Source organism: Trematomus bernacchii, unplaced genomic scaffold, assembly GCF_902827165.1.
Source record: "Trematomus bernacchii unplaced genomic scaffold, fTreBer1.1, whole genome shotgun sequence".
Classification (NCBI taxonomy): Eukaryota; Metazoa; Chordata; class Actinopteri; order Perciformes; family Nototheniidae; genus Trematomus; species Trematomus bernacchii.
Window position 1 is genome coordinate 1,040,921 of NW_022987792.1, and position 27,116 is coordinate 1,068,036.

Consider the following 27,116-nt stretch of genomic DNA (forward strand, 5'->3'; position numbering starts at 1 on the left):
TAACAAAAAGTGTATCTCGAGCCGGTTTCTCAAACTTACCTACCCCACCTTTAATGATGCAAAAACATGAATGTCCCAAAACACATGCAAATAAAAAAACATCTTCACCAACTTGACAACACATGCGCAGCGTTTACTAAACGATGCACACATCTTAGACCAGAACGCTTGGTGTTGTTCAGTGATTATCAAGTTGTCCAAATGTCACTGTTGGCAGAGTTAGTCTGTTTCATAATTGGAAGATCAGTATGAAATGACATAGGTTAGCTAGCTCATAGCAGATCTGCAATGATATCGTGAGGAATCATGCCAGCACATTGTTAAACAGCCCAATACAATGTCCGTTTAAAGTGAGTTTTCAGTGAGTGACAGTGGGTCAATGTTATAATCCCCAGATGTCAACAAGCACTCCGGTCCCAGCTGTGTGCAGCACTTTATAGTTTGTCGGATACCAGACTTTTATGCAGAATTATATATTTCCAGGAAACTTGAGATCCCAGAAGTGATGCTTTTCCATTATTCTTTTGGTAGAAAGTGTTTTACAGATCTGTTGAGTAAATTGAACTAATCGATTAGTCAACTAATTGTATGTGTGTTAATCGCCTATCCTTTATTTAGTCCATGACAGCTTCAGATGTACACATCATATACTTACTACAAACCATGCAGACAACATACCATCATTAGCAAACCCTAGATTTGTAGATGTATTTACTTCACTTAAATCCCATCTGGGGCCATTCTATTACAAGACCTCTGCCATTATGACATTTACATAACTTGTAGTAAGAAGCTCTCATTGGTGCCAACATTTTTCTTAAGTCGTTACAACTGTTGAATCTGCACACTGGCACTGTAAGCAGCTGACGAATCAAAGGCAAATGAATATCTAACCTCATTAAAAGGCCGTTACGGAAAGCAATGCATCATTTGAGTTCTTGTTTTTAATTGACAATTAAAATATATAAGCTAATGTATCCATTAAGCTAATTGATCAGCACAAGGCTGATTTTTCTGTTAGATAGAACCCCATTAGAGGCTATTTATCATGCATTTTTAATAGCTTCTCTGTGTAGCCTCAAATGCACAACTTTCTCAAGTTATTTATAATTATAATATACAAGTAGAACGGCTCTGACTGTTAAAAACATATCTGGTTTTTAAGTATTTTCTTGTTTATTCCTGTGCAAAACAAATGTATGTTGGAGTGACACATTGGGAAATCTCATCTCCACTTATATAATATTGTACTTTGATAGATGACATTTACAAACCACGGGCGTGAAAAAATAGAACTCACCGCAATTATTAAACATCTTTTTACAGCCTATTTTCTTCATGCTTATACATGTCTTTCTGGTGTTGTGTGACGCAGCCTGAGCTGGCCTTATCATTGCATTGCAGTAAGACACCATGCTAGGCTAAATGATGCCGAGTCATTTTTAGACTGCACCTAAACTGTGCTTAACCGTGGCGTGTTGAGCCGGAACAGAGCGAGGCACTGTGAAGGTGTGATCCAAATGCTCCCGTCCTGCTGGGGAGTGTTGAGGTGGACAGGGCAGGTGTTGTGAGATCTGAAGCCAACCTCCACCTGCTGCCTCTGCACAACTCTGGAGGTTAACCACATGTTGCAGTACCCTGATCTTTAGGATGGCTCGTGCACAATGAAGGATGCAAATAGAAAGGGATTTGGTTGAATTGTCACAAAAAAATCCTCTGTTTGAAATGTCATGGGGTTAGGGAAAGTGCTAAAAAATCCTGACTGGGCAAAGTAATAATTATGTAATCAATGTGATCAAATGATCTTCTGAGTCTGCAGTGGGAAACAAAAACTAGTACAACAAGTACTAGGCAACTACTAACATGATCCACATTTGTTGGTCATGATTGGTTGTTCTTCTGGCAACGACCAAATGATGAATAATTTGAAAAGTTACAGCCGCAAGGAATTGTGGGACAGCATTACCTCCTTTCGTTTGGATAAGGATGGTCCAGTGTACCCAAGGAGATAACAAAGGAAGCCTTGAAGCTCCTTTCCCATGATCCACCTTTCATATTATCATGGCTGCCACTTAAATACTTCTGGGTCAATTATATCCATTAGTAACCTTCCTTAGCAAAAGACAATATTAGACCACAACCTGGGTGTTGACCTTAAATGGTTTAAGAACAACAACACGCCCCTCCACACACAAACAATGATGCATTAACATGTTAGCTGCCGGAAACCACAGTCCTCCGCGTCCTGCTGTGAGGACATACTTGGGTTTGTTTGTGTTCGCCTCTGTGATTGAGTGATTATATGTTTGCATGTGTGTACACCTGTGTGGAGTGTTGGCTACTACTACTACTACCACCACCACTACTACCCCCCCCCCACACCCACACCCACCCCTCCACGCCCTGCAGATTCCAGGCAGTCTGCCGGTGGCTCCCTGCTGTTAGCGGCTCCGTAGTGGGCTGAAAATGGTCGGGGTGGAATCCCTGCTGGAGCTTTACGGGTGAAGCGGGCAGATTGTCTCCCCTCCTACCCCCCCTCTTACCTGTCTCCCGTCCTCTCCCCGGCTCACCTGTCTCCCCCGCTCACCTGTCTCCCCTCATCTCCCCCGCTCACCTGTCTCCCCTCATCTCCCCGCTCACCTGTCTCCCCTCATCTCCCCGCTCCCTGTCTCCCTCATCTCCCCCGCTCACCTGTCTCCCCTCATCGCCCCCGCTCACCTGTCTCCCCTCATCTCCCCCGCTCACCTGTCTCCCCTCATCTCCCCCGCTCACCTGTCTCCCCCGCTCACCTGTCTCCCCTCATCTCCCCTCATCTCCCCTCATCTCCCCCGCTCACCTGTCTCCCCTCATCGCCCCCGCTCACCTGTCTCCCCTCATCTCCCCCGCTCACCTGTCTCCCCTCATCTCCCCCGCTCACCTGTCTCCCCTCATCGCCCCCGCTCACCTGTCTCCCCTCATCGCCCCCGCTCACCTGTCTCCCCTCATCGCCCCCGCTCACCTGTCTCCCCTCATCTCCCCGCTCACCTGTCTCCCCTCATCTCCCCCGCTCACCTGTCTCCCCTCATCGCCCCCGCTCACCTGTCTCCCCTCATCGCCCCCGCTCACCTGTCTCCCCTCATCGCCCCCGCTCACCTGTCTCCCCTCATCTCCCCCGCTCACCTGTCTCCCCTCATCTCCCCCGCTGCACCTGTCTCCCCTCATCTCCCCCTGCTCCCTCCCCTTTCTCCCGCTCACCTGTCTCCCCTCATCTCCCCCGCTCACCTGTCTCCCCTCATCTCCCCTCATCTCTCGCTCCCACCTTCTTCCTCTCAGCCTCAGATATGCCAATATCAAAGTGAACACACACACTCCCAATAACGTATCATTTACATATAGCAGCTGCTGAATATCACCTTCATCAGGCCTGAAATCAAAGTCTTATTATTACGTTTGTTACAAGAGTGTAATCAAATGCCGACTCACATGTGTGCTACCCACACTCGCATAGAAACTAGGACACACACAAGCATATAGACACCTACACTGGGGTTAACCCCGTCTATAGGGACTTGGCTTTGAAACTGGAGGGTCGAAACCAACAAGTTTAAGTCCAAGAATGGATCAAGTACGGAGAGGAATTTTGAAAGGTGTCATTTTGCTTCCTGGAAACTACTGAGTTGTCCTTGGAGGCCAGAACCCGGCGTTGTCTATATAATAGCTGCCCACTTTCTCTTCATACTACGATGGGTAAAATGCAGAGACTACATCTCGCTGTGTACATGTGACGAGAAGAATTCATACCAATCTTCCGTGTCCGTCCATGGCTGCCAGTTTGGCCCCATTTGGCTGCCTGGACTCCTCACTGAGTCCTAAGTGTCTCGGTACCATTAAGCACCAACCAGCCCATCTCAATGGCCCGGCATGAGTGCTCTTTTCCGGCACTCTTTATTGTCAGCTCACCCTCCGGTAGTTGCGCTTGTCGAACCTCACATTTCTTGTTGAAGATGAGGGAGAGGGGTGAGGAAGGTGATGGGAAAGTAGAAGGCGAGGGCGGGAGAGATGGCGAAGAGGAACGGTACAATCAGCTGATGGTGGTTAAATCTAGGTTCATTGGCAAGCTAACTCCACCTTCATTTTTTCCAATTCAACCCATTTAATGAATTCATTTTGCCACATGTTCTCTTTCTCATCCGTATTCCTAGTCTCTTTTGTGTGTAAACGATTTGATAAAGAAGCCATAAAGACTGATTGTGTGAGTTATATTTAACAAATGTAACTCCTGATGTCAGCGTAGAGACAGGGAGGAGGAGGAGGACGAGTGGGAGGAGAGGAGGGTTAGTTAAAAATAGCAGAAGTCTCTCCAGGATGGCAGGTTTTTAATTAACAATAGAGAGCGTCTGATAATCCACAGTTAATCCAGAGGAGAGGAGAGAAGAAGAAGAGAGAAATCATCAGCTGTTTGATGTTTGGACTACAACTCCCTCCTGGCCCTTCCTCTGCTCGCTGTTGAGCCGTTCTGCGCCGTGATATCCATAGCCCAAATGTATTTATTTTGTGAAACAGCCATGCTCCATATTTTGTGATTCACTTTGTCTCTGACTAACCGCTGTCTGTTCCCATTAGCGTAAATATGTGCATGCCGCTCCCCTTAAACTGACTGGGATTCTCTTTGTGTGTGGCGTCAGTGGATAGCGGCTGTTTGTTGAGAAGTAGCCGACTGAAAGGCCCTGATGGCTGCAGGCGTCCGCTTAGAGTCCTGTTTTGAAAGGCTTGATCTGTCGGGGAAACACTGGAGATGTCAGGCCTGCTCCACTCTCCAAAGCGAGGCTGCTATCTAAGACACTTTGAGCTCAGAGGGAAATGGGGGTGGTATTTCTTCTCTCTTTCTTTCTCCACGGCTGCAAAGACAGTAACAAATATGTTGTTTTTTATGTACTTATTTGCTGCGACATAATTCAAGGAGATCCTGGCATTCAGTATTTGACATTACTAATATGAGTTAGTTCAAATAAATGAGTTGAGAAAATTCTGTCACGATTATAACAAGCAACAAGACATGAGGAATTCAAGGGTCAGAGAAGCTTATTTACTATTCAATATGAGTATTATAACCTAAGATATTAAGGTAATTCTGACATTTTTGGAAATGGGTTTCAGATGTGGCAATTGTGTTGGATGCTACGCTGATATTTCAACCCAAATTCTTGGTAAAAAAGACCTTCGACTGTTCATTCTTCCTAAAGTTATAGAAAATATTTAAGTTTGTATTAAAGCAAAGCTTCAACTGTGTCTTTTAAACGCAACAAATCAACATTTTCCAACTTCATTTGTTTTTGTGCAGTGCTATTTTTAAATGTGTACATTGTTCAGTAACCAGCCTATTATTAAAACTATAATTCCAAACTTACAAACCCCAAATCAACAATAAACCAACCAAAAAAAACAGCTCCTATCATTTTTAACTGATATGGCTTTGCTCGTGTGCACGAATGTGTACAAAACAATTGCATAAATGGATGAAATGGAGGCAAAAATGCAGTAACATTTGACCACTTGCCCTAAACATCTCATTGATACTTGACATTATCAGAAAGAGCAGTTTAATTAATTTGTTTTGCTCATTTCTTTTTCAGTAGTTCTGATACGGAGTGGTGAAAAGGGACTAAGCTCTCATTTATTACATGTTGCAGCTGTAGAGTATATATCTGCGGGCTTCACATGACACGTGGTCGACATAAAAGTCACACCAAGACCCTCGGCGCTCGGGGCGGGAGTCACTGTGATCTGTCAGAAGTGATGAAGAGATGTTATAAGAGATTGTCGAGGAAAAGATGGATGGGGGAAGGGCTGCGTAATGTTTTAGTTTAAGGAGGAATATAGGCATCTTTACTCATATTACTGATGATTCTAAATCTCACTAAGGCTCTTTTATGCTACATTTAGGATCATATCAGTATGTAGTGTCTCTACTTTAAAGAGTCCTCTCCTGCTGATGTTCAGGTGTATATCAGTATGTAGTGTCTCTACTTTAAAGAGTCCTCTCCTGCTGATGTTCAGGTGTATATCAGTATGTAGTGTCTCTACTTTAAAGAGTCCTCTCCTGCTGATGTTCAGGTGTATATCAGTATGTAGTGTCTCTACTTTAAAGAGTCCTCTCCTGCTGATGTTCAGGTGTATATCAGTATGTAGTGTCTCAACTTTAAAGAGTCCTCTCCTGCTGATGTTCAGGTGTATATCAGTATGTAGTGTCCTCTACTTTAAAGAGTCCTCTCCTGCTAATGTTCAGGGTGTATATCAGTATGTAGTGTCTCTACTTTAAAGAGTCCTCTCCTGCTGATGTTCAGGTGTATATCAGTATGTAGTGTCCTCTACTTTAAAGAGTCCTCTCCTGCTGATGTTCAGGTGTATATCAGTATGTAGTGTCTCTACTTTAAAGAGTCCTCTCCTGCTGATGTTCAGGTGTATATCAGTATGTAGTGTCTCTACTTTAAAGAGTCCTCTCCTGCTGATGTTCAGGTGTATATCAGTATGTAGTGTCTCTACTTTAAAGAGTCCTCTCCTGCTGATGTTCAGGTGTATATCAGTATGTAGTGTCTCTACTTAAAGAGTCCTCTCCTGCTGATGTTCAGGTGTATATCAGTATGTAGTGTCTCAACTTTAAAGAGTCCTCTCCTGCTGATGTTCAGGTGTATATCAGTATGTAGTGTCTCTACTTTAAAGAGTCCTCTCCTGCTGATGTTCAGGTGTATATCAGTATGTAGTGTCTCTACTTTAAAGAGTCCTCTCCTGCTGATGTTCAGGTGTATATCAGTATGTAGTGTCTCTACTTTAAAGAGTCCTCTCCTGCTGATGTTCAGGTGTATATCAGTATGTAGTGTCTCTACTTTAAAGAGTCCTCTCCTGCTGATGTTCAGGTGTATATCAGTATGTAGTGTCTCTACTTTAAAGAGTCCTCTCCTGCTGATGTTCAGGTGTATATCAGTATGTAGTGTCTCTACTTTAAAGAGTCCTCTCCTGCTGATGTTCAGGTGTATATCAGTATGTAGTGTCTCTACTTTAAAGAGTCCTCTCCTGCTGATGTTCAGGTGTATATCAGTATGTAGTGTCTCTACTTTAAAGAGTCCTCTCCTGCTGATGTTCAGGTGTATATCAGTATGTAGTGTCTCTACTTTAAAGAGTCCTCTCCTGCTGATGTTCAGGTGTATATCAGTATGTAGTGTCTCTACTTTAAAGAGTCCTCTCCTGCTGATGTTCAGGTGTATATCAGTATGTAGTGTCTCTACTTTAAAGAGTCCTCTCCTGCTGATGTTCAGGTGTATATCAGTATGTAGTGTCTCTACATGTCTCCATGCTTTAATGTTCAAAAAGCTCTTTATTTTTCTCATACTGCCTGTGCTGCAGCACCTCTTTTCACCCTCTGTCTGAAACCAGAGCCCAGTCTGCTCTGATTGGTTAGCTGGCCGCCTCTGTTGTGATTGGTCAACCGCTTAGAGATGTCCCGCCCCTTAGCCTATCACGTACAATGTGTTGGAGCTTCAGCCGATAGAGTGTTACATCGCAATGAAAATGAAACTCCCTATGGGGGAAACAACAGGGATTTTAGCCTTTGCAGACCATTTACATGCACTAAAACGAATATATAACACATTACAGGAAAGGGAAACCCCTAAAAAAGCATAGTATGGCCAACAAATTCCCAAAACATCAGACAAGGCACCACATATGGAAAGGGGAGAATTATTAATGATTGTGAAATATGGCGTCATGTTACAAGTGTTTGTCCTCTCTGATAACGAGGGGTGTGTCCGTCTCCCTTCTAGTCTACAGATTACGGCTGATGAGTTTAAAGGATGTGTTCTTGCTGTCAGTGAGCAAATTGAACCAGCAGCTAATTGAAGGGAGAAACAGATTCTAAAAGCTTTTCCTTCCCTCTTTGTGTCGTTGCAGGGCAGAGTCTGGGCTACGGCTTTGTCAACTACATCGATCCAAAGGACGCAGAGAAAGCCATCAACACGTTAAATGGACTCAGACTTCAGACCAAAACGATCAAGGTAACCAACACCATGTGCAGCTTCACAAGTCTCATTAGAACATACCACTGAGAAGCATTCCTGCAAAACACTGACATGACTTCGATATAATCATTGATAAAATCATCTAAGACTGCTTTCTTTTTCCCCTCAAAGACTTGTTAGATAATGACGCTGTTAGTAAAGGAGCTAAAGGGCAACATTGGATCATCAGGCGTGAGCAAAAGACCATTTGAATCAAAGAGACACGTTTAAAAGCATGTGGCTGATATGCTTATTAGTTTCTAAATGTCAAAATGTAAAGGTGACATTTTAATCAGAATCATCAGGATTAGATTTTTTTTTATCCTGGGCTTATTGGATTTTGTGACAGTTGCTCTATTTTAGAATTACATTTAATTAAATAGAGTGAAAATAATTAAGTTAAACTATAAGAATATGCAATAAAAGATAAAATATGTATAGAAACATAAGATAAAGTAAATAATGGATTAAATACAATTAAAATATGTATATAAATAGCATGACTGATCCTGTCCCTCCTTCAAATATGTTTAACATTCAAATTTAAAGCAGTTGTTTTTGACTAACGCAGCGTCCACACGGCGGCGTGCGTTGAAGCTTGCCGGCGGGCGTGTCTGAAGCTCGACCAACAACCAATCACATGAATCTCCCGGCCCCGGACACACAAGCACACGGTTTGATTGGCTAGAGCTTGTACTGGCATATGATTTGATTGGCTGACGCTTCCGTCGAAGCTTCAAAAGTAGAACATTGCTCAACTTTTGAAGCGAGCAAAGCGAAGCGACGCTCCCACAATGCAGTTCGGCGAATCGTGACGTCACCCCATTCAAAGTGAATGGGCAGAAGCGTTGAAGCGTCAACGCACGCCGCCGTGTGTAGGGGCCGTAAAACCTCTCGCCACCTGACCAGTTTCTTCCCCTCATCAACGAGGCCCAGGACCCCCCACTGACACTGACTTGTATCCATCCCATAATAACATGATGCACATTAATGAACATCATATGAACAACATTGTGTTATTTTTAAAATGTAAATCCTGCACATTTTGCACATTACTTCTCCACTCTACCTCTATTAAATCAACACAGCTCTCCGCTTTAAATACAGTATATGTCAAATGTAAATATTGTTAATTTGTTATAATAGTCTTTTCTAAGTAGCTGTCATAACAGTCTTACTTTTATATTATCTTCTTTCTGTGTCTTTGTATGCGCCACATACACCAAAGCAAATTCCTCGTATGTGTATCAGATTCTGAGTGAAACGTATTTACCATCAGCAGATCAGTCTTAATGCTCCTCATGTGTTATGCTCTCTCATATCCTCCACTATCGTCATTTCTCCGCCTGCCAATATGTTGTTGTGTTTAAACTGGGCAGTAATCTGTTGCTCTGTGGTAATCCCTGGCTTCTCGCTTTCTCTCATCTAATCTAATCTAATCTAATAGGATAGGATTACCCTGTAGTTGTTAATCCCGCTTTACACCAGACAATGTGCGCTGCCTGGCCATCGCTCAGCACATCCACGCTCATTTACTGAACAGACTAAAAACCAACAAATCAAAGAGTCAAATGTGAGGATGTGTTAGTTTTGAATGGAGTGTTTTTGCACGAGTTGTGTTGCTAAATACTAAGTGTGTACATTTGAGGTTGTTTGAGATGAGATGTGGTCGTTTGATGAGGATGTGTCACTGTATTTGTGTGTGTTGTCCATATGCAACCCTACAGTTACAAGTGTGACTTCAACACTGGATTGCTCACATTGCAATACATGCACTTTCCCCTTAAATCCAATCAGTGTTAATGGTAAATGTAGTCTATTAGAGAAATAAACCCCTTGTTTAATCGTGCTATATTAACCTAAAAGCTGAGTGTGCAGCTTTAAAATGTCTTCTTCCTGCTCTTGCATTTGATTGAAACCTTTGTTGCCTCCAGGGGTCTTTTTCTTTGAACGAAGAGCATAGAAGAATATCAAAGAAAGATCAACAACCGTACATGACAGCATAATAATATGTCACAAGCATCAGCATCTGACGTGACATAATGTGATATGAGGAGGAACTACAGGTCGTTTCAGATTGGATTTCTGTCTCTGTGTAGCCAGGGGATTCAGACGCCGCTCAGAAACAGAGCTGCCTTCCTCGTTTTGTCCTTGTTGCAAACTAGCTAGGATTGCAGTGTATGGTTTGGATAAGAAGTCATTTTGTTATTGAACAAATTACAAAGATTATAACTTAATAAGCTCACAGTGGAAGAATCTGGTATGGAATGGAAAAATGTACTATGAGAATAAAAAAATCAAGTCCATATCTTTGATGGAAGATGGGAAAATGGGTGTGATGTAGAACACAAAGCACTACTACTGAACCTATGGTCAAATGTGACAATTCATATTATTTGATAACTTTATCCTACAATATAAGTTATTGTTAATCAGTTCTTTGTTTCCTCTTGTTCTGATTTGTGGATTGTTATTTAATGTATTTTAATTTTAACTGCATCTTATATAGTTGTGTTTTCCATGTAGCCAAATAATGTCTTAAAGGGGACCTATCATGCAAAATGCACTTTTTGATGTCTTTTATACATCAATATGTGTCCCCGGTGTGTCAGGGATCTCACGCAGCGTCAGAAAATAAAACCCTCTCTCTTTTCCTCCGTACCCAAATCTCTAAAAACGGGGGAACAACTGAGCTGATCCAGATTTGCGTCCGATATGACGTAATATCTGAAATGTGGACCCACGGCCCTATCAGAAAGTTGCTATCAGAAACAATGCCCGACTGTTTTGGACGTAATATGGTCGGTGTTTACATTAGCATCGCTAACACTCAGAGCTAACCTGTACTGGAGAGCATGTGTGTGAAGAAGCAGGAAATAAAAAGGAACTCACCTTGTGGTATAACCGGCAAGAGAGAAAGCCTTTGAGCTCCATACTGTTTCAGAAATAACCCTTGATAATCCATGATATGGGGTTTCATCACGGCAGTATTTAGTTTAGACAGTAGCTGCCGGGTCCCGCATGAGCTCAGACCCCTCCTTTTTTATTTTGTATCAATTTCTCTTTTTTTTTTCAAGCTTTATACCCAAAATCAGCACTTTTGAAACAGGAAGTGAAATAGAGGGATATGAGGCATGGCTAGAATGGGTGATCTGTTTGGTATTTTGAGCAAAACACTTCATAGACATGTTTTTTATATATTTTTATATATCTGAGACCTATGCTATTGCCTAAAAATAGCATGATAGGTGACCTTTAAAATGCAAAAGTAAAAAAAGATGTTTGAATAATGAGAAATTCTGAGATTAAAGTCATAATTTTTACATATTTCTTAGACTTTAAAAAAAAAAAGTCATAATTCCAAATAAATATAAATAGTTTTTTTTTTTTTTTTAGAACACAGACTTTTATCACAGAATTATAAAAACAAACATTTGGTCAGATATAAAAATAAATAATTGGCCCCAATCTTTTCTAATAACCTTACTTAGATATTCCGACGAGAGGAGGGACCAAGACTTTGGCTCTTTATTTTTTGGAAGATAACAGTAGAGTAAGTGGCTTTTATGGGCAATGCATTCTGGTAAATGTAGGCTCTGCTGGCACACCTCTGCAGGAGAACTAAACCATCTGGCTCAATATAGACACACTGAAGACATTCATTTCTTCACATGACACTAATTGGACATCTTTATAAAATGTGGTTTGATTCTCACTTCATAGTATCAGCAAAACAATTAAAAGGAAGTCAGCCAATATAACAAATTAAGTAAAATAAGTGTTTTTTTATATAAAGACTAGAACAAGTTATTCTTAAGCAAAAGGTCATTTACGTAGCATGGGTTTTCATGAGGTCTTAATTGAGTGCAGCAGTGTGAGTTCACAGATTTCCTCTGCCACACTCTCACGACAAAACACTCTCATGACACAACACTCTCATGACACAACACTCTCACGACACAACACTCTCACGACACAACACTCTCACGACACAACACTCTCACGACACAACACTCTCACGACACAACACTCTCACGACACAACACTCTCACGACAAAACACTCTCACGACACAACACTCTCACGACACAAGAGGTTGCCTCAAGTTGTTCTGGAGATAAAGGCGGTCTCCGTAATGACAGACTCTGCATCTCTGTCTGCCGCTATCGCTCCTTCACACTTCAGCTCCTTTCTCCCACTACTCTCCTTCCTTTGCTTTCTGTCTCCACAACAGCCTTTAAATACCCTAAAGGTTTACAAGGTAAACTAAAAAAGGCAGCACGGGTAATTCTAAAATTAAGTTTGCCGCTCTTTCATGTCACACCCTTCCCACTCTCTGTGAGGAAGCGCTTGGCCCAGAGATTTAAACGCTCGGGGCGATGTGTGTCTCTGTCTTTGAGTCGGTTTCCCTGCACCACGACACCTCAGATTGTGTCAGCGATGGCTGCTTTCCTTCTGAGGTGTGAGGGGAAGCAGAATGCCAAAGGTGAGAAGAGCTCACTGTGACATGCATGCACATCATCTCACACACTTCTTCCAACTTTCCCACACACACACACTCCAGTTCAGCACACAACAACTTGAACACAATACCGCTCACAGCTTGAGGAGGTGTTGATGGATTAGACATCTGGATTTGGCTGACAAGGAGAGAAAATGAGGGAGATGAAAAGAGAGGCAGAATCTGGAAGAGACAGAAAGGGTTAGCGAGGCAGCGTGCAGGAAGGAAGCAGAAGGAAAAAGATCCATGCGGCGAAGAAGAGCGATGCAAAAAGAGGAAGGAGAAGACAGAGGAGGCCAAAGAGGAGACGTGTGAAAGAAAGCAGGGAAAGCCAGCTGTTCCCAAACTCCCACCCTTAAGAGTTGAGCAGGATTTCCATGCTGTTGCTCAAGGATATGGCTGCAGATCCACCATATTTGCCTGACTTTAACCTTATTTGATGGCTTATGTCTCCACATGTCAGAGGTAATGAAAGTACAGCGAGGGAAAGCTGCTCCAGTCAGCAGCAGTGGTAATGGGATTCGAGCAACTTTCGCTCGAGCAAAATCGCGTCTACGCATGAGGATGTTTGGGGACAGCGGTTGACAAGTGAAGGTTCACTAGAACAGAGCTGCTGCTGCTGCTGCTGGAAGACACACGGCACAGGAGCACCAGTTATTCACCATTTGCTGCATTAGAGGAGACGGTGTACTCTCTGGAGGAAAATGTAAATGACTGGGAAAAGGCGCTGAAAGCTTTATGTATGCATGTTTATCCACATGTGCACAGGGGATAAGTGTTTCTGTAAGTGTGTGGAAATGAGGAGGAGGAGCAGTGACAGTGAGGGAAATTGTGTCGTTTAGTTTCCGTGAGAGTGTTGCAATGGCAAGACTGATATGGATGTAATATGCATGTGTGTATGTTTTCATATGCTTTCAGAGCATGTTCAAAAAGGGGTTACAGTGGCAAGCGATTTACTCCGAGTAGTATTTGTTAGAAATGGAGGACAGTTGCTCTGCATTAGAGTGCATTTCAAAGGCTTTACTCTTAGTGTATACCTGCTTAATAAAACTAAACTGTGAAATTCAGCATCCGCACGACTGAATGGCTCTTTATTAAAATCTAAAAGGCTTTTGGTTATTTGCTAATAGGCTCATTGCTAAAAGGTTTAATTAAACTAAATAGCTTACTGAATCTGCAAACACACCATATTAACTCTTTCCTCTTTTTATTTATCCACATTTGACTCGGTATCGCAGAACCGAAAAGGATGAAGGAAGCTTCTTCAAACTCTAATCCTGTTCCCCTGGCTACCTGAGCTGTCCTTTCAAAGTAAAACACTTGCGGTTTTCACTCAAGGGAACAAAGTTTCCTCTGCCTCCGACTGGCAAACGGATCAAGTGTTATCGCTCCAGTGTTCTGAGCAGCTAAATCTTTTCCTGACAACAGTAATCCCCACGGTGAAGTGTGCTAAGAAAAGTCCTGTTCCCTCCCTGTAGATACAATGACCTGCACGCCATCGGAAAGCTGGCAAAAGTACACGCATCCTTTACTCAAGTAGAAGTACAGATACTCGTGTTTAAAAATACTCTGGTGAAAGTAGAAGTACTGACTAAACTTCTTTACTCAAGTAAAAGTAAAGAGGCTTTGAAATGTACTTCAGTAAAAAGTACCCATAACTAGCAGCTGTTTTAAAGAGTACCTGACCTCCCTTTATATTAATAGAACAATAATGTCATTGTTAGCTAATGAATGTTTCCATGCTGAACAACGGCAACATGACACGTTTCATTGGTCCCTCTTCTTTAGAGAAGACCAGGAAATGATGGATACACGGATCGTGTTCAAATCAATAGGCACGCAATGCTCTAAATAATAATGATCACGCCACCAAAACACACATTCAAACTAAAGGAACCAGCCTTTGGAAAATGTGAGAAGTAGAAAGTACAGGTATTTGTGTTCAACATGTAAGAAGTAGAAAGTACAGGTATTTGTGTTCAACATGTAAGAAGTATGAAAGTACAGGTATTTGTGTTCAAAATGTAAGAAGTAGAAAGTACATGTATTTGTGTTCAACATGTAAGAGTAGAAAGTACAGGTATTTGAGTTCAACATGTAAGAAGTAGAAAGTACGGTATTTGTGTTCAAAATGTAGAAGTAGAAAGTACAGATATTTGAGTTCAACATGTAAGAAGTAGAAAGTACAGGTATTTGAGGTTCAACATGTAGAAGTAGAAAGTACAGGTATTTGATGTTCAAATGTAAGAAGTAGAAAGTACAGGTATTTGTGTTCAAAATGTAATTAGTAGAAAGTACAGGTATTTGTGTTCAACATGTTAAGACAGTTAAGAAGTAAAAGAGTGGTCTCAGAAAAATAAGTAGTGGAGTAAAGTACTGATACCAGAAAAATGTACTTAAGTATAGTAACGAAGTATTTGTACTCCACTACTTCCCACCTCTGTCCCAAAGCACAGACGCGCACAAAAAACCGAATTGACATATGGAAGCTCTAAGACTGTTTGTTTCCCCTCAGGTGTCATATGCACGACCCAGCTCAGCCTCCATCCGTGACGCCAACCTGTACGTGAGCGGCCTGCCCAAGACCATGACCCAGAAGGAGCTGGAGCAGCTCTTCTCTCAGTACGGACGCATCATCACCTCCCGCATCCTGGTGGACCAGGTCACAGGTATCCATGGGGCTGCACCTCGTCTCTCTGAGCACTAACACACACACACCTGAGAGCCAGACACTACACACACACCTGAGAGCCAGACACTAAACCAGGGGTGTCCAAACTTTTTTCACCAAGGGCCACATACAGAAAAATATACAAAGAGCTGGGCCACTCACTAGAGGTATATTGCCTCATAAGTTAAGTTTTAAGTCAGCAAAATTAATCAAATGTAGGTCAATTATTCTTGATACTTGAAAATGCCTTAAGAAAAAAAACAGCCTATATCACAGCTCTCCATAGGGTTTCATTTATTTTGTTGGCAGCTCATCCCTCAGATTGATTATAATAAGGAGAAATATGAAGGGTATACTTCAAGCTTTTTATGTAAATAAGTCAATGGGCTTTTTTCTTATCAACTAAGATATGTTAGAAAATGTTTCCAACTCTAATTGACTGAATTTATTTGAAAAGTGGTCTTATTAACACATGAATACTACTGTGTAATATATGGCCACATTTACATTTAAGAAGTACAATATAAGACAAGCACACGTTTCATTTGTGGGCCGTATTACATTTGGCCCCCGGGCCGTAGTTTGGACACCCCTGCGTCAAAACACACACACACACAGCTGGTCCTCTTAACTCATCACTGTGTGTAGAGACTAAACTTCAAATAAATAAAAGCTCATTTAGGCTGACTTTGACACGTTCGAAAAGAAATAGTCCTTGTTGAGGTGTATTTAATAAAGTGATTGAAACACACAGTTACTAAAGCAGGACCGGCAGTCCACAGAAAGATACCTGTCGTACCCTCTCTGTCTTAAAAGCAGGTGGATTGAATACCCTTAAACCACACAAGGAGTTGTGATGAACAATAAGAAAACGTGTGGAGTCTAAACAAATAATAATGATAATAGAAATGATACACACGGGCTATATAAGCATTTTTGCTCCTACGCTGTTCAGAACATGTCAGTTGTATAGTTATCAGGGTGTCCGCGGGGTCTTAAAAAGTATTAAAAGTTGATAAATCAATTTAACGAAAATGAAGGCTATTAAAAAGTATTAAAGGGCATTCTCCAAGGTATTACATTTTGTAGCTTGTTTCCAATAAGTATATAAATGGTCCAAAGAGGTTGTGTTCTACAGTCTGCCTGAATGTAATCATTGCGTAGGTGTGTAGTGTGATTCTGTGTAGTTTATTTATGGCATCCCGTTGGGTTTGACGTCATCTGAACAGGACATCGCACGCTCACTGCTTGATAGCGCGCGAAGGTCCGTTTACGCCGGTTGTTAAACAGCATCGTTATGGGGAAATGCAAGTCTGCGTCCAAATGGTTGGAAGATAAGGAGGAAGGACAATCAATACTGTATATAGTCAATGTGAGGTAAAGTGTGTCGCCAATGTAACCGGTTAGAACTCCAAGTGGCGATGAGGTCTTAAAATGTATGGAAAGGGTCTTAAAAAAGGTCTTAAAAGGTTTTACATTTGACTTCAGGATTCCTGCATATACCCTGAGTGATATATCAGCAACAGAAAGGATAACGTTCCAACGTTTTCAATCCATAAATCCGTTTTTTCCCATGTCTTGCAGCCCTATCAAGTTGCAAAATATTTTCGTCAGCTGAACAAAGATGGCAGCCGGAAGTGACTCATTTCTTTCCGCTTGTCTCCACTGAAACTGTAAAAAAGTAAACTCAATGGTAACAGTGATGTAAGGTTATTGTAGCACCATGAGTCAGCCTTGAACTAAACGTGTTCAATTCTACAGAGGACTGGACTATACCATCCTTCTGTAAGCTTTTAAACAAAAAACAATGACATGCTGGCACCATTTTCCCTGTAGGGCGCTTCAACAAAGGGTGTACAATTGTGCTAGACCATAAACAAGCTAAATATAATGTTTTGATATCATTTAAACCAGATTGCCCAGGCCTATTGTCTGTTAAGCGTCTCCTACTGAGTGAGTGGGTGACCTCATGAGGCTATTTCCCTCGACCACGCTCACCCCCGAGCTGAGGGCGTCGTCTGAACATATTACATGATACACACAAGCTGCATATTATCCATGCTCAATTACACATTCCACTACATCCAAAACACAGGAATGAATCACATCAGCTCATTGCAGAAGAGCCCCTCCAGGGTGTGTCTTAGATCCATTTCAGGGGTTGTGTGTGTGCCTGCAGGCGGCAACCTGCTCCACTGTTCTGTGCAATGTGTACTGATGAAGCAGAAAAAGGAGCCGCATGCTGTAAGCCACACTCATTTGCCTAAGCAGAATAAATCACTGCTGGCGTCGAAGTGCACGCCTGTCTGTACACACTGAGCAGAGGAGGAGAGGGGTAAGGAAAACAAAGGAGAGGAGAAGAGGAGACAGTGCAGACAAGGGGGGGAGGATGCAGAGAAAATGGAGAGGAAAGCAAGAAGCAGGGTGAAGATTAGCATTAGGAGAGGAAATGAGAAGAGGGGGAAGGAGCGGAGGAGAAAGGTGGGGGGAAGGGGCGGAGGAGAAAGGTGGGGGGAAGGGGCGGAGGAGAAAGGTGGGGGGAAAGGGCTATTTCTATCATCATCCATTTTCAAGATTCAAAGGTTTTATCGTCATATGGCGAAGGCTGCAGTGTAGAAATGGCAGTGAAAATCTTATGACCTGAGCTCCTCCAACAATCCAACATACAGTATATAATAAAATACAAAGTCTAGAGTTTCACATTTCAATGCTTTTATTGTCATTTGTACAGATTAGTTATGACAATGGAAATCTTAGGTCACAGGCTCTTCCAACAGGGCAACACAATAAAACAGATACAATAGAAACAGAATATAATAGAAACTGTGCAGAATAGTCTATATACAGTAATTGGAATATTGATATATATGTGAACAGATGAATGTTCTTTTCAAAAGTTCAGGTGTTTAACAGTCTTATGGTCTGTGGGATGAAACTACATGTGAATAGAAATAGATGAGGTGGGCACATCTCCTGCAGATCTGTCTTTACTAACAGACGTGTCACACCACCATGCTGCTGACACCCAGGAGACTCCATACCATCAGCACACAGCAAGGCAACAGAAAACATCTCTGAGCTTCCTATATCACCACACATCCATGAATAAAACACCTTGCAGCACAGGTGGTTCTGGGTAACAGAAAGGAAGAGGGTTTGATGCATCGGCCATAGGTTTGCAGCAGACTGAATAATTCATTGGTCATTCTTGACAGGCTCAAGGTCAGGTTTAAAGCGGAGCGTTCTCACGATCGTGTCCGTATAAAGTGCTGCAGCGCTTCACTTCCACTACAGCAGATAATATGAGCACTCAGATCAAAGGAGGATGCTCAATTGAGAAAATGAAAGGAATTTCAACACAGTGGGATTTAAACCTCGACTTGGTTACAGAAAAAAAAATGGGTTGTTCAAACTCTCATACTAACAGCCACAGTGAAATCAAATATTTATGACATGTTCCACACTACTACGGCTGTCCTGAACTAAAGTAAAAACCTTAGTGGACTAACACCTGTACAATTGTGTCGACTAATCAATTAGCTTCACATATTAAATCCACTACACAAGAATTAGGCAAAAGCACCACTTTAAATGTTAAATTCAACAAAATGTGCTCCTAATTTTCATTCAGCAAGAAAAAAGCCTTAAGAAATTGACTAAGACTAAAATGACCATTTAGTCAACTAATCTTCTTAAAGAGGGCATCCCTACACACTACTAATAATGCTACTGCAAAGTGCTATTAGTCAGTCTTTAAGGGAAGTTGTGTGAGGGCTAAATAATTATTTGTCACTACATTTATTAATATTATACAGTGTTTTCTCTTGTAGACAGTAGATTAACCACTAGGCAGTAGACTGTTTTATACATAAAGTCACATATATGCACAAACACACATCCGCGAAAACAATATTAAGACGTGTTCTGCGAGGTGTCTCCAGAGGGTGGGGGATCAGCAGGAGAAACCTTAATGATCAATTAGATGTTAGAGTTGCCGGTGATTAAATACATAGAGGACTTTCGAAGGGCCTTGAGAGTAGTGTGCCGACATCACTGACTCATCTTACTGTACGAGCACACACAGACACACACCCACACACTCGCTGCTATTAAGAGAGAAATGGGCTGTAAATTAAAACTCTCCTGTGACTGCCAAAAATGTAAATACAGACGAAGAAAAGCAGAGCTGGAGAAAGAGGAGAAAAAAGGAGACGCAGACGGATTATGTCAGAATGGTTTGTGCTTTGTCGAGATATTCAGAGTCTAACGACGTTTCAGAGGCGCTATTATGGGGTGTTCTCTTTCCTGTAGTGTGTCATATAGGTTTGTGTGCATGTTAATGGTCTGCAGAGGCTTCAGTTTCTCTCCCACACACACTGCCCCCAAGAACAGAGCCAGCCAGCTAACCAATCAGAGCAGACTGGGCTCTGGTTTCAGACAGAGGGTGAAAAGAGGTGCTGCAGCAACATTAAAGCATGGAGACATGTAGAGACACTACATACTGATATACACCTGAACATCAGCAGGAGAGGACTCTTTAAAGTAGAGACACTACATACTGATATACACCTGAACATCAGCAGGAGAGGACTCTTTAAAGTAGAGACACTACATACTGATATACACCTGAACATCAGCAGGAGAGGACTCTTTAAAGTAGAGACACTACATACTGATATACACCTGAACATCAGCAGGAGAGGACTCTTTAAAGTAGAGACACTACATACTGATATACACCTGAACATCAGCAGGAGAGGACTCTTTAAAGTAGAGACACTACATACTGATATACACCTGAACATCAGCAGGAGAGGACTCTTTAAAGTAGAGACACTACATACTGATATACAACCTGAACATCAGCAGGAGAGGACTCTTTAAAGTAGAGACACTACATACTGATATACACCTGAACATCAGCAGGAGAGGACTCTTTAAAGTAGAGACACTACATACTGATATACACCTGAACATCAGCAGGAGAGGACTCTTTAAAGTAGAGACACTACATACCGATATGAACCTGAAAATTAGCTTATTTAAAATGAGACATATTATGCTTAAATTAAGGTTCATATTTGTATTCCTTGTTGCTACTAGAACATGTTCACACACTTTATTGTTCAAAAAACACATTTATTTTCCTTTGCTTTCAGCCTGAATGTATCAGTGTTTTTACCTTTATTCTGAAACTGTCTCTACAAACCCCTCTCTTAAGCCCACCTGCCCTGATTGGTGTTCGAGAAAAATATGGTGCATCTTTGCAAAAGGTAGTTCTTAAGTAGTGTGTGCAGATTTGGGACGGTTTATTCTCTACTAAACCTGCACGGGACATAGGAATGGAATTCATTTTATTTTAACCTAAGAAAATACTGATGTGTCTTTTTAACAGCTTGTGCTTTGGTAGGCACTGAATACCCAAATGTGAGTTAAAGAAAATGAGTTTTCCCCCTTCCATTTCAATGCGGTTGAAGAATAATCTGTTGAGAAAACACAGCTGCAGTTTCATTTCGTCGTATCTTTTAAACTTCAGTATTCTTGAATTGTGGGACATATTGTTTGCTGATGATAAAGACATCATTGTGTGGTGCCTTGAAGTTTCGTCGCAGGTCATTTGTGACTCACCAGTGTCCCCACGTGCTTATTTAATGATGGACCTAATCAGTGCCTGCAATCCAATTGACTCTGTGATTCACTGTTTCTACTGAACTAAGACTAATTCCAGACACACCCTAACAGTGTCCACAGAAATAGAGTAGGCTGCAGTCAGAGAATCAGCAGTGCTTCATAAAGTTGCTGAAGTCACGGATGCTCTCCAGTGACCATGCATGGGCAGATGGGCTGATGATCCCCAGTTCCTGCTCTGCTAAATTGGGAACACGAAGTCTGTTCTCTAAATGACCCCCTCATCAACAGGATGCACCCTGCAGTCACTCTTCTGTTCCTCAAGACAAGAAGGAACTTTAAAAGCATCGCTGTTAGCACCATTCAGTCAGAGGCAGCAGAAACAAAAATCCACTAAAACTTACAAATTGCCCCAAAGACTCCGAGAGAGAACATCGACTTGACACAGATCTCCCTCTCTCTCTCCGTGTCTTCCTCTCTCCCTGCTCTGTCTATTGATTCCTTCTGAATGGATAAGCATATTTTGTCTCTTTATCAGTGCAAATAGTTCTCGCCGAACCCCCCCCCCCCATCCTTCCTTTGTTTCAAACCTTCAGAGACCAGAGCCAGGCCGTGATTTTCTGCTCCGACTGTTGGTTTAGGTTAGCCTCAAATTGAAACAGATTTAATATCAAACACAGCTTAAGATATGGATATTCGGCTGTTCTTACGACTTCTTCTCCTGGACCTGCATGCGAGCAGAGGTCATTGCTTACCTGATCAATGTCTGCAAATACAATCGATCCTCATACTACAAACGCTGGCTCTGATGGGAAACTAAATTGCTGCTCAGTGTGTGTGAGGATTGGCTGTGAAAAGGCTGATGTCTAGTTCCCTTCATGTGGGATGGAAGGTGACAATGGGAAAGATTCCCATGGCAACAAGTCTCAAGCTGTAATGGCATCACACAACTCAAGATGGTGATTGCCAGTGTTACTAATAACAAGAGTATTTTAGAGTTATTAAAGATAGGCATGTTGTTCCTGATCAAAATAGCTTTAAATGACGGTTCAGTTATCTTCAAAATGTGCTGGCGCGAGGCATTGATGTTTGAAAATCATTCAGATTCTTCGCTGTCACTTATTCCCAAGTTGTGTTCTGTTTATTTGAGCTTTCAGATGCAGACTTCCTCTGCCGAGATCAAAAACATTACATATTTTACGAAGTCGAATGCACAGACATGCATTACAAACACGCTGCCAGAAGCACACGATGCGCCTGCTAAAATAGAATCTATATTGATGGAGGCATTGGAAGTCCTGACATGTTGTGTTTGCTGGGCATACTGTTGCACACTTGTATTTCCACTCAGTGATCAACACAGGAACAGTTGAACGCGGTTACAGCCCCTGTTGGAGGCTATTCAATATTAATTATATTTACTAGAAAACGATAATATTCCTCCAGACAAAATGCAAAATGATCTGAAGAGTACTTGCTTTGTTATGCACCCATGTACAATTGAACCAGTTATTTTACTTTAGTATAACCACAACCCCACTGCGGCAGCGAGCTCACACAGCTGTTGCCTTTTGTTATTTGTTTTCTTTTATATGAGGGGAAAAAGAGAGACACAAACAGATTAGAAAGAGACAAATGTGTCCCCAGGACGTGATAACAGACCGGTTTCGTGTGCGTAAAGATTCAGAGACCCTTGTGACTCATATTTTGCAGCTGCTTGGTGTTGGTTGCAAATGACTTCCTCAAGATACAAAGTAGATTGTGCATAACAAGGACTCTTTAAAGTAGAGACACTACATACTGATATACACCTGAACATCAGCAGGAGAGGACTCTTTAAAGTAGAGACACTACATACTGATATACACCTGAACATCAGCAGGAGAGGACTCTTTAAAGTAGAGACACTACATACTGATATACACCTGAACATCAGCAGGAGAGGACTCTTTAAAGTAGAGACACTACATACTGATATACACCTGAACATCAGCAGGAGAGGACTCTTTAAAGTAGAGACACTACATACTGATATACACCTGAACATCAGCAGGAGAGGACTCTTTAAAGTAGAGACACTACATACTGATATACACCTGAACATCAGCAGGAGAGGACTCTTTAAAGTAGAGACACTACATACTGATATACACCTGAACATCAGCAGGAGAGGACTCTTTAAAGTAGAGACACTACATACTGATATACACCTGAACATCAGCAGGAGAGGACTCTTTAAAGTAGAGACACTACATACTGATATACACCTGAACATCAGCAGGAGAGGACTCTTTAAAGTAGAGACACTACATACTGATATGAACCTGAACATTTGAATATTATGTTGTCTCTTAAATTACAATTCTAATTTAAATCAGTATTATTCTGTTGGCCCTAATTTATAAAATCCTGGCAAGATTATGAGCTCAAAAGTCAGGTGCATGTGTGACATTGCAAACGGTAAAAGTCTTCTACTTTCAGTGCACAATAAAAGCCACATTTTTAAAAACAACAACATCTCTCAGTCCCTCATCTGCATGGAACACGTCTCCTTTTACCTCGGTGCCATGCCTGCTCTGCTGGATACAAAGGAACCAAAACAACATGTATCTCAAGGTCAGAGAAATGCCACTCTGTAGCTGATGCTCGTGCTCCTCTCTCCAGTGCCTCCTCATGAACCTGCACGGCTCTTCACTTTGATTTCTGGGTGTCTTCTTGCACACTTTTTTCCTTTAAAACGAAACACTCTTCCTCTTGACGGTCGGTGTGCTCTCTCTCTCTCCTCTCCTGACTTGAATAATGGATGCTCCCCTTCACACTGACACCAAACTGAATCCCTGTTCCCCGCCTGTCCAGCAGCAGAGAACAGAACGGTCAAGGTAATACGAGCAGAGAGGTGGAGTGACTGCAGCCTTGACTCCTACTATCATCTCTCTGCCTATAATCTTTAGAGTACATACTGTCTCTGTGGCACACAACCACATACAAATGCACATCGATACATGCACACACACATTAGACAGATGGTTGAAGCTCTGCTCTGACAGAGGCTAAAGCACGGGGCACCTCCACTCTTCAAAGATTCTTCTTCTCTCCTCTCGCTGCCGTTTCAAATGCCATCTGTACACCAGGCACACTAATGTGACTTAAAACAAGGACATTGCATTTGCTTTTTTTCCTAGCCATAATTAGAAGATAGCAGGAACAGTGTTTCTTTCTGCCTCTGCCATATTATTAAGTCTTTTGGAAACGCAAGTCTTATCATTTGATAGTTGGCACAATATAGCCGCGCAAGTAAAAGATAAAAGGACGCGGAGATGGAGCGGCGGAGCATCTGAAAACATATTCAGATTTTGCTTATGTATGCGTGCATCAGTGCTATCTCTGTGGGTGTATGGGCCTGCTCACAAGGATACAATGAGCTTGATGTGTGTGTTGGAGAAAGATAGAAAGAAAGTGTGTTTTATAACCCTGCAGTTTCTCGGAGGAGCAGTGATTTCTCTCCGTCACTCACTCAGTGTTTGGGGAAATGATAGTGGGTTTTAGAGAGAGAGAGTGGCTTTGTTCGGGCAGGGGCAAACAGGAATACTTCCCTTTCGTCGTCTCTATCCTTTCTCTGTCACCTCCTAACATTCTCCTCCTCTCCTTCCTCCTTTTCATTCCTGACTCACACCCTTCCCCACCCCCCAGCCCTCGCTTCTCGTCTGTTTCCCCCATCCCCAGATTGAGGTAGCGTGTTATTAGTAAGGCAGCCAATGTGCCTGTCGGTGTGTGTTAGGGGGAGATAAGCACAGGTAGAGAGAGTTACATAAGCCGCTGTTGATTACTGTGGAGGAAAGGGAGAGCGGGGAAAAGAGGGTGAGAAGAAGAGAGGGGGAGAGAGTGAGAAAGACAGATTGCTGTACCTTAGTAAGTACATTGTGCTCTAATGTTGGCTGTATGGCTGGCTGGCGGTTGATAAGTAGCCTCGGTTTAAAGGACCGTCGTGAGGTTGGAGTCCCTCGACTGGCAGCTTGCTTCAGAGATTGCAAGTTTGTTGTTGTTGTAATGTTTAATGGGAGAAAAATAAACTCTGTTCAAGGTTTACACTGTTAATATAGCATGACAGAGTGGTAATGAAAAAAGGGAAAAAACCGATAAATATATTTTGATTGTGGATTAGTGGAGCAGGTTTTTAATTTGAAAGTTCATTCATTTAATCTGCACGTAGTTTTACTTTTTGATAACATGCGGAAAATATTTAAGGATGAAGCTGATATTCTTTTTCTCATTTAAAGGGGCAATATTATTCAAATGTTCAGGTTTATATCAGTATTTAGTGTCTCTACTTTAAAGAGTCCTCTCCTGCTGATGTTCAGGTGTATATCAGTATGTAGTGTCTCTACTTTAAAGAGTCCTCTCCTGCTGATGTTCAGGTGTATATCAGTATGTAGTGTCTCTACTTTAAAGAGTCCTCTCCTGCTGATGTTCAGGTGTATATCAGTATGTAGTGTCTCTACTTTAAAGAGTCCTCTCCTGCTGATGTTCAGGTGTATATCAGTATGTAGTGTCTCTACTTTAAAGAGTCCTCTCCTGCTGATGATCAGGTGTATATCAGTATGTAGTGTCTCTACTTTAAAGAGTCCTCTCCTGCTGATGTTCAGGTGTATATCAGTATGTAGTGTCTCTACTTTAAAGAGTCCTCTCCTGCTGATGTTCAGGTGTATATCAGTATGTAGTGTCTCTACTTTAAAGAGTCCTCTCCTGCTGATGTTCAGGTTCATATCAGTATGTAGTGTCTCTACTTTAAAGAGTCCTCTCCTGCTGATGTTCAGGTGTATATCAGTATGTAGTGTCTCTACTTTAAAGAGTCCTCTCCTGCTGATGTTCAGGTGTATATCAGTATGTAGTGTCTCTACTTTAAAGAGTCCTCTCCTGCTGATGTTCAGGTGTATATCAGTATGTAGTGTCTCTTCTTTAAAGAGTCCTCTCCTGCTGATGTTCAGGTGTATATCAGTATGTAGTGTCTCTACTTTAAAGAGTCCTCTCCTGCTGATGTTCAGGTGTATATCAGTATGTAGTGTCTCTACTTTAAAGAGTCCTCTCCTGCTGATGTTCAGGTGGATATCAGTATGTAGTGTCTCTACTTTAAAGAGTCCTCTCCTGCTGATGTTCAGGTGTATATCAGTATGTAGTGTCTCTACTTTAAAGAGTCCTCTCACGTACAATGTGTTGAAGCACTAGCCAATAGAAGCGCAAGTGTTACATAGTGATGTTACTATCTTCCGGAAGTAAACAAAGGAGTCCAATGGAGGCCAGATTGTGCTCTTGTAGATTATGGAGTGTTGACGCTGGACAATTCACACATAAGGGATTCTTATTTATTTAATAAATGTACTGTTTTTATCGGGTAATTGAGCAGTCATTTATGCTACTGCGAACAATAACTTTGCTATCTAGCTAACAGCTGCCATGTGCAATTTGAGACAACACTACTGGGTCAAAATGAACACACAGTGCACGTTTTCACAGTGTGTGATATGGCAGTATATTAAGGGGAGTATCCAAATTGAGACACAGCTTAGGAACACGCAGGCTTAATGTTGAGGGTAGAAGAGTTAGACAGTTGGGATGGTTGGTAAGAAAAAAATCACAGTGCCAACCTTATCAACAAACTAATGCTGGAGGAAAACTGCTGGTCATTTTTTAGTGCAGTGTTGATTTGATGTGATGTGACAACTTCAGAACACATTAAATACAAAAACTGTTATGGAGTGTTTGACACACTACTGGGGGGCCTGGTGCACTTCACCATATACAGTAAAGATGCATTCAAAGTGTTGCATTATTTCTTGTCAAGAAACTGATTGGTCAAAATATAATCTTAATTGAGGTTTAGCTTTGTTTATTCTACTGCTATACATTATAATACATAGCTTGTCCCTCCCCCTGAAAGCTATTATTATAAACAATGAATTAATTACGTTTTTATTGATAATATTGAGAGTCACGCCATTTTAAATGATGGTAAGGAAAAGTAAGTAATGTAAAGAACAAAATGAAAGAAAGAAATAGTGGATGGTCGGATTATATTTCTTTGTTCGTCCATATTTCCCTCAACCTCAAGATATTTTTCCTTTACATTGCTCTGATAATAAAAATAGTCAAAGGAGCTTCAGTGAGCGGTCTCTGAGGGCCAACTTCACTTTCCTGCAACTTACTTTTATATCAATGCTTAAAAAGGTGAAGGTACGTTTTATCCTCAGACTGCTCTAGTGTGCACTGGATACAATAGCATGTAGACA

The 27,116-nt window shown here is 41.7% G+C and overlaps 1 protein-coding gene across 10 annotated transcripts in view; it reads left to right on the top strand.

The window, feature by feature from the left end:
• The window catches only part of elavl4 (ELAV like neuron-specific RNA binding protein 4), a 98,758-nt gene that overhangs the window by 53,083 nt on the left and 18,559 nt on the right, over nucleotides 1-27,116 (top strand). For all 10 annotated transcript variants that reach the window (XM_034149804.1, XM_034149797.1, XM_034149800.1 and 7 more), the window contains 2 exons: nucleotides 7,927-8,030; nucleotides 15,049-15,202. In XM_034149804.1, coding sequence (XP_034005695.1) covers nucleotides 7,927-8,030; nucleotides 15,049-15,202 — 258 coding nt within the window. The remainder of the gene's footprint in view (nucleotides 1-7,926; nucleotides 8,031-15,048; nucleotides 15,203-27,116) is intronic.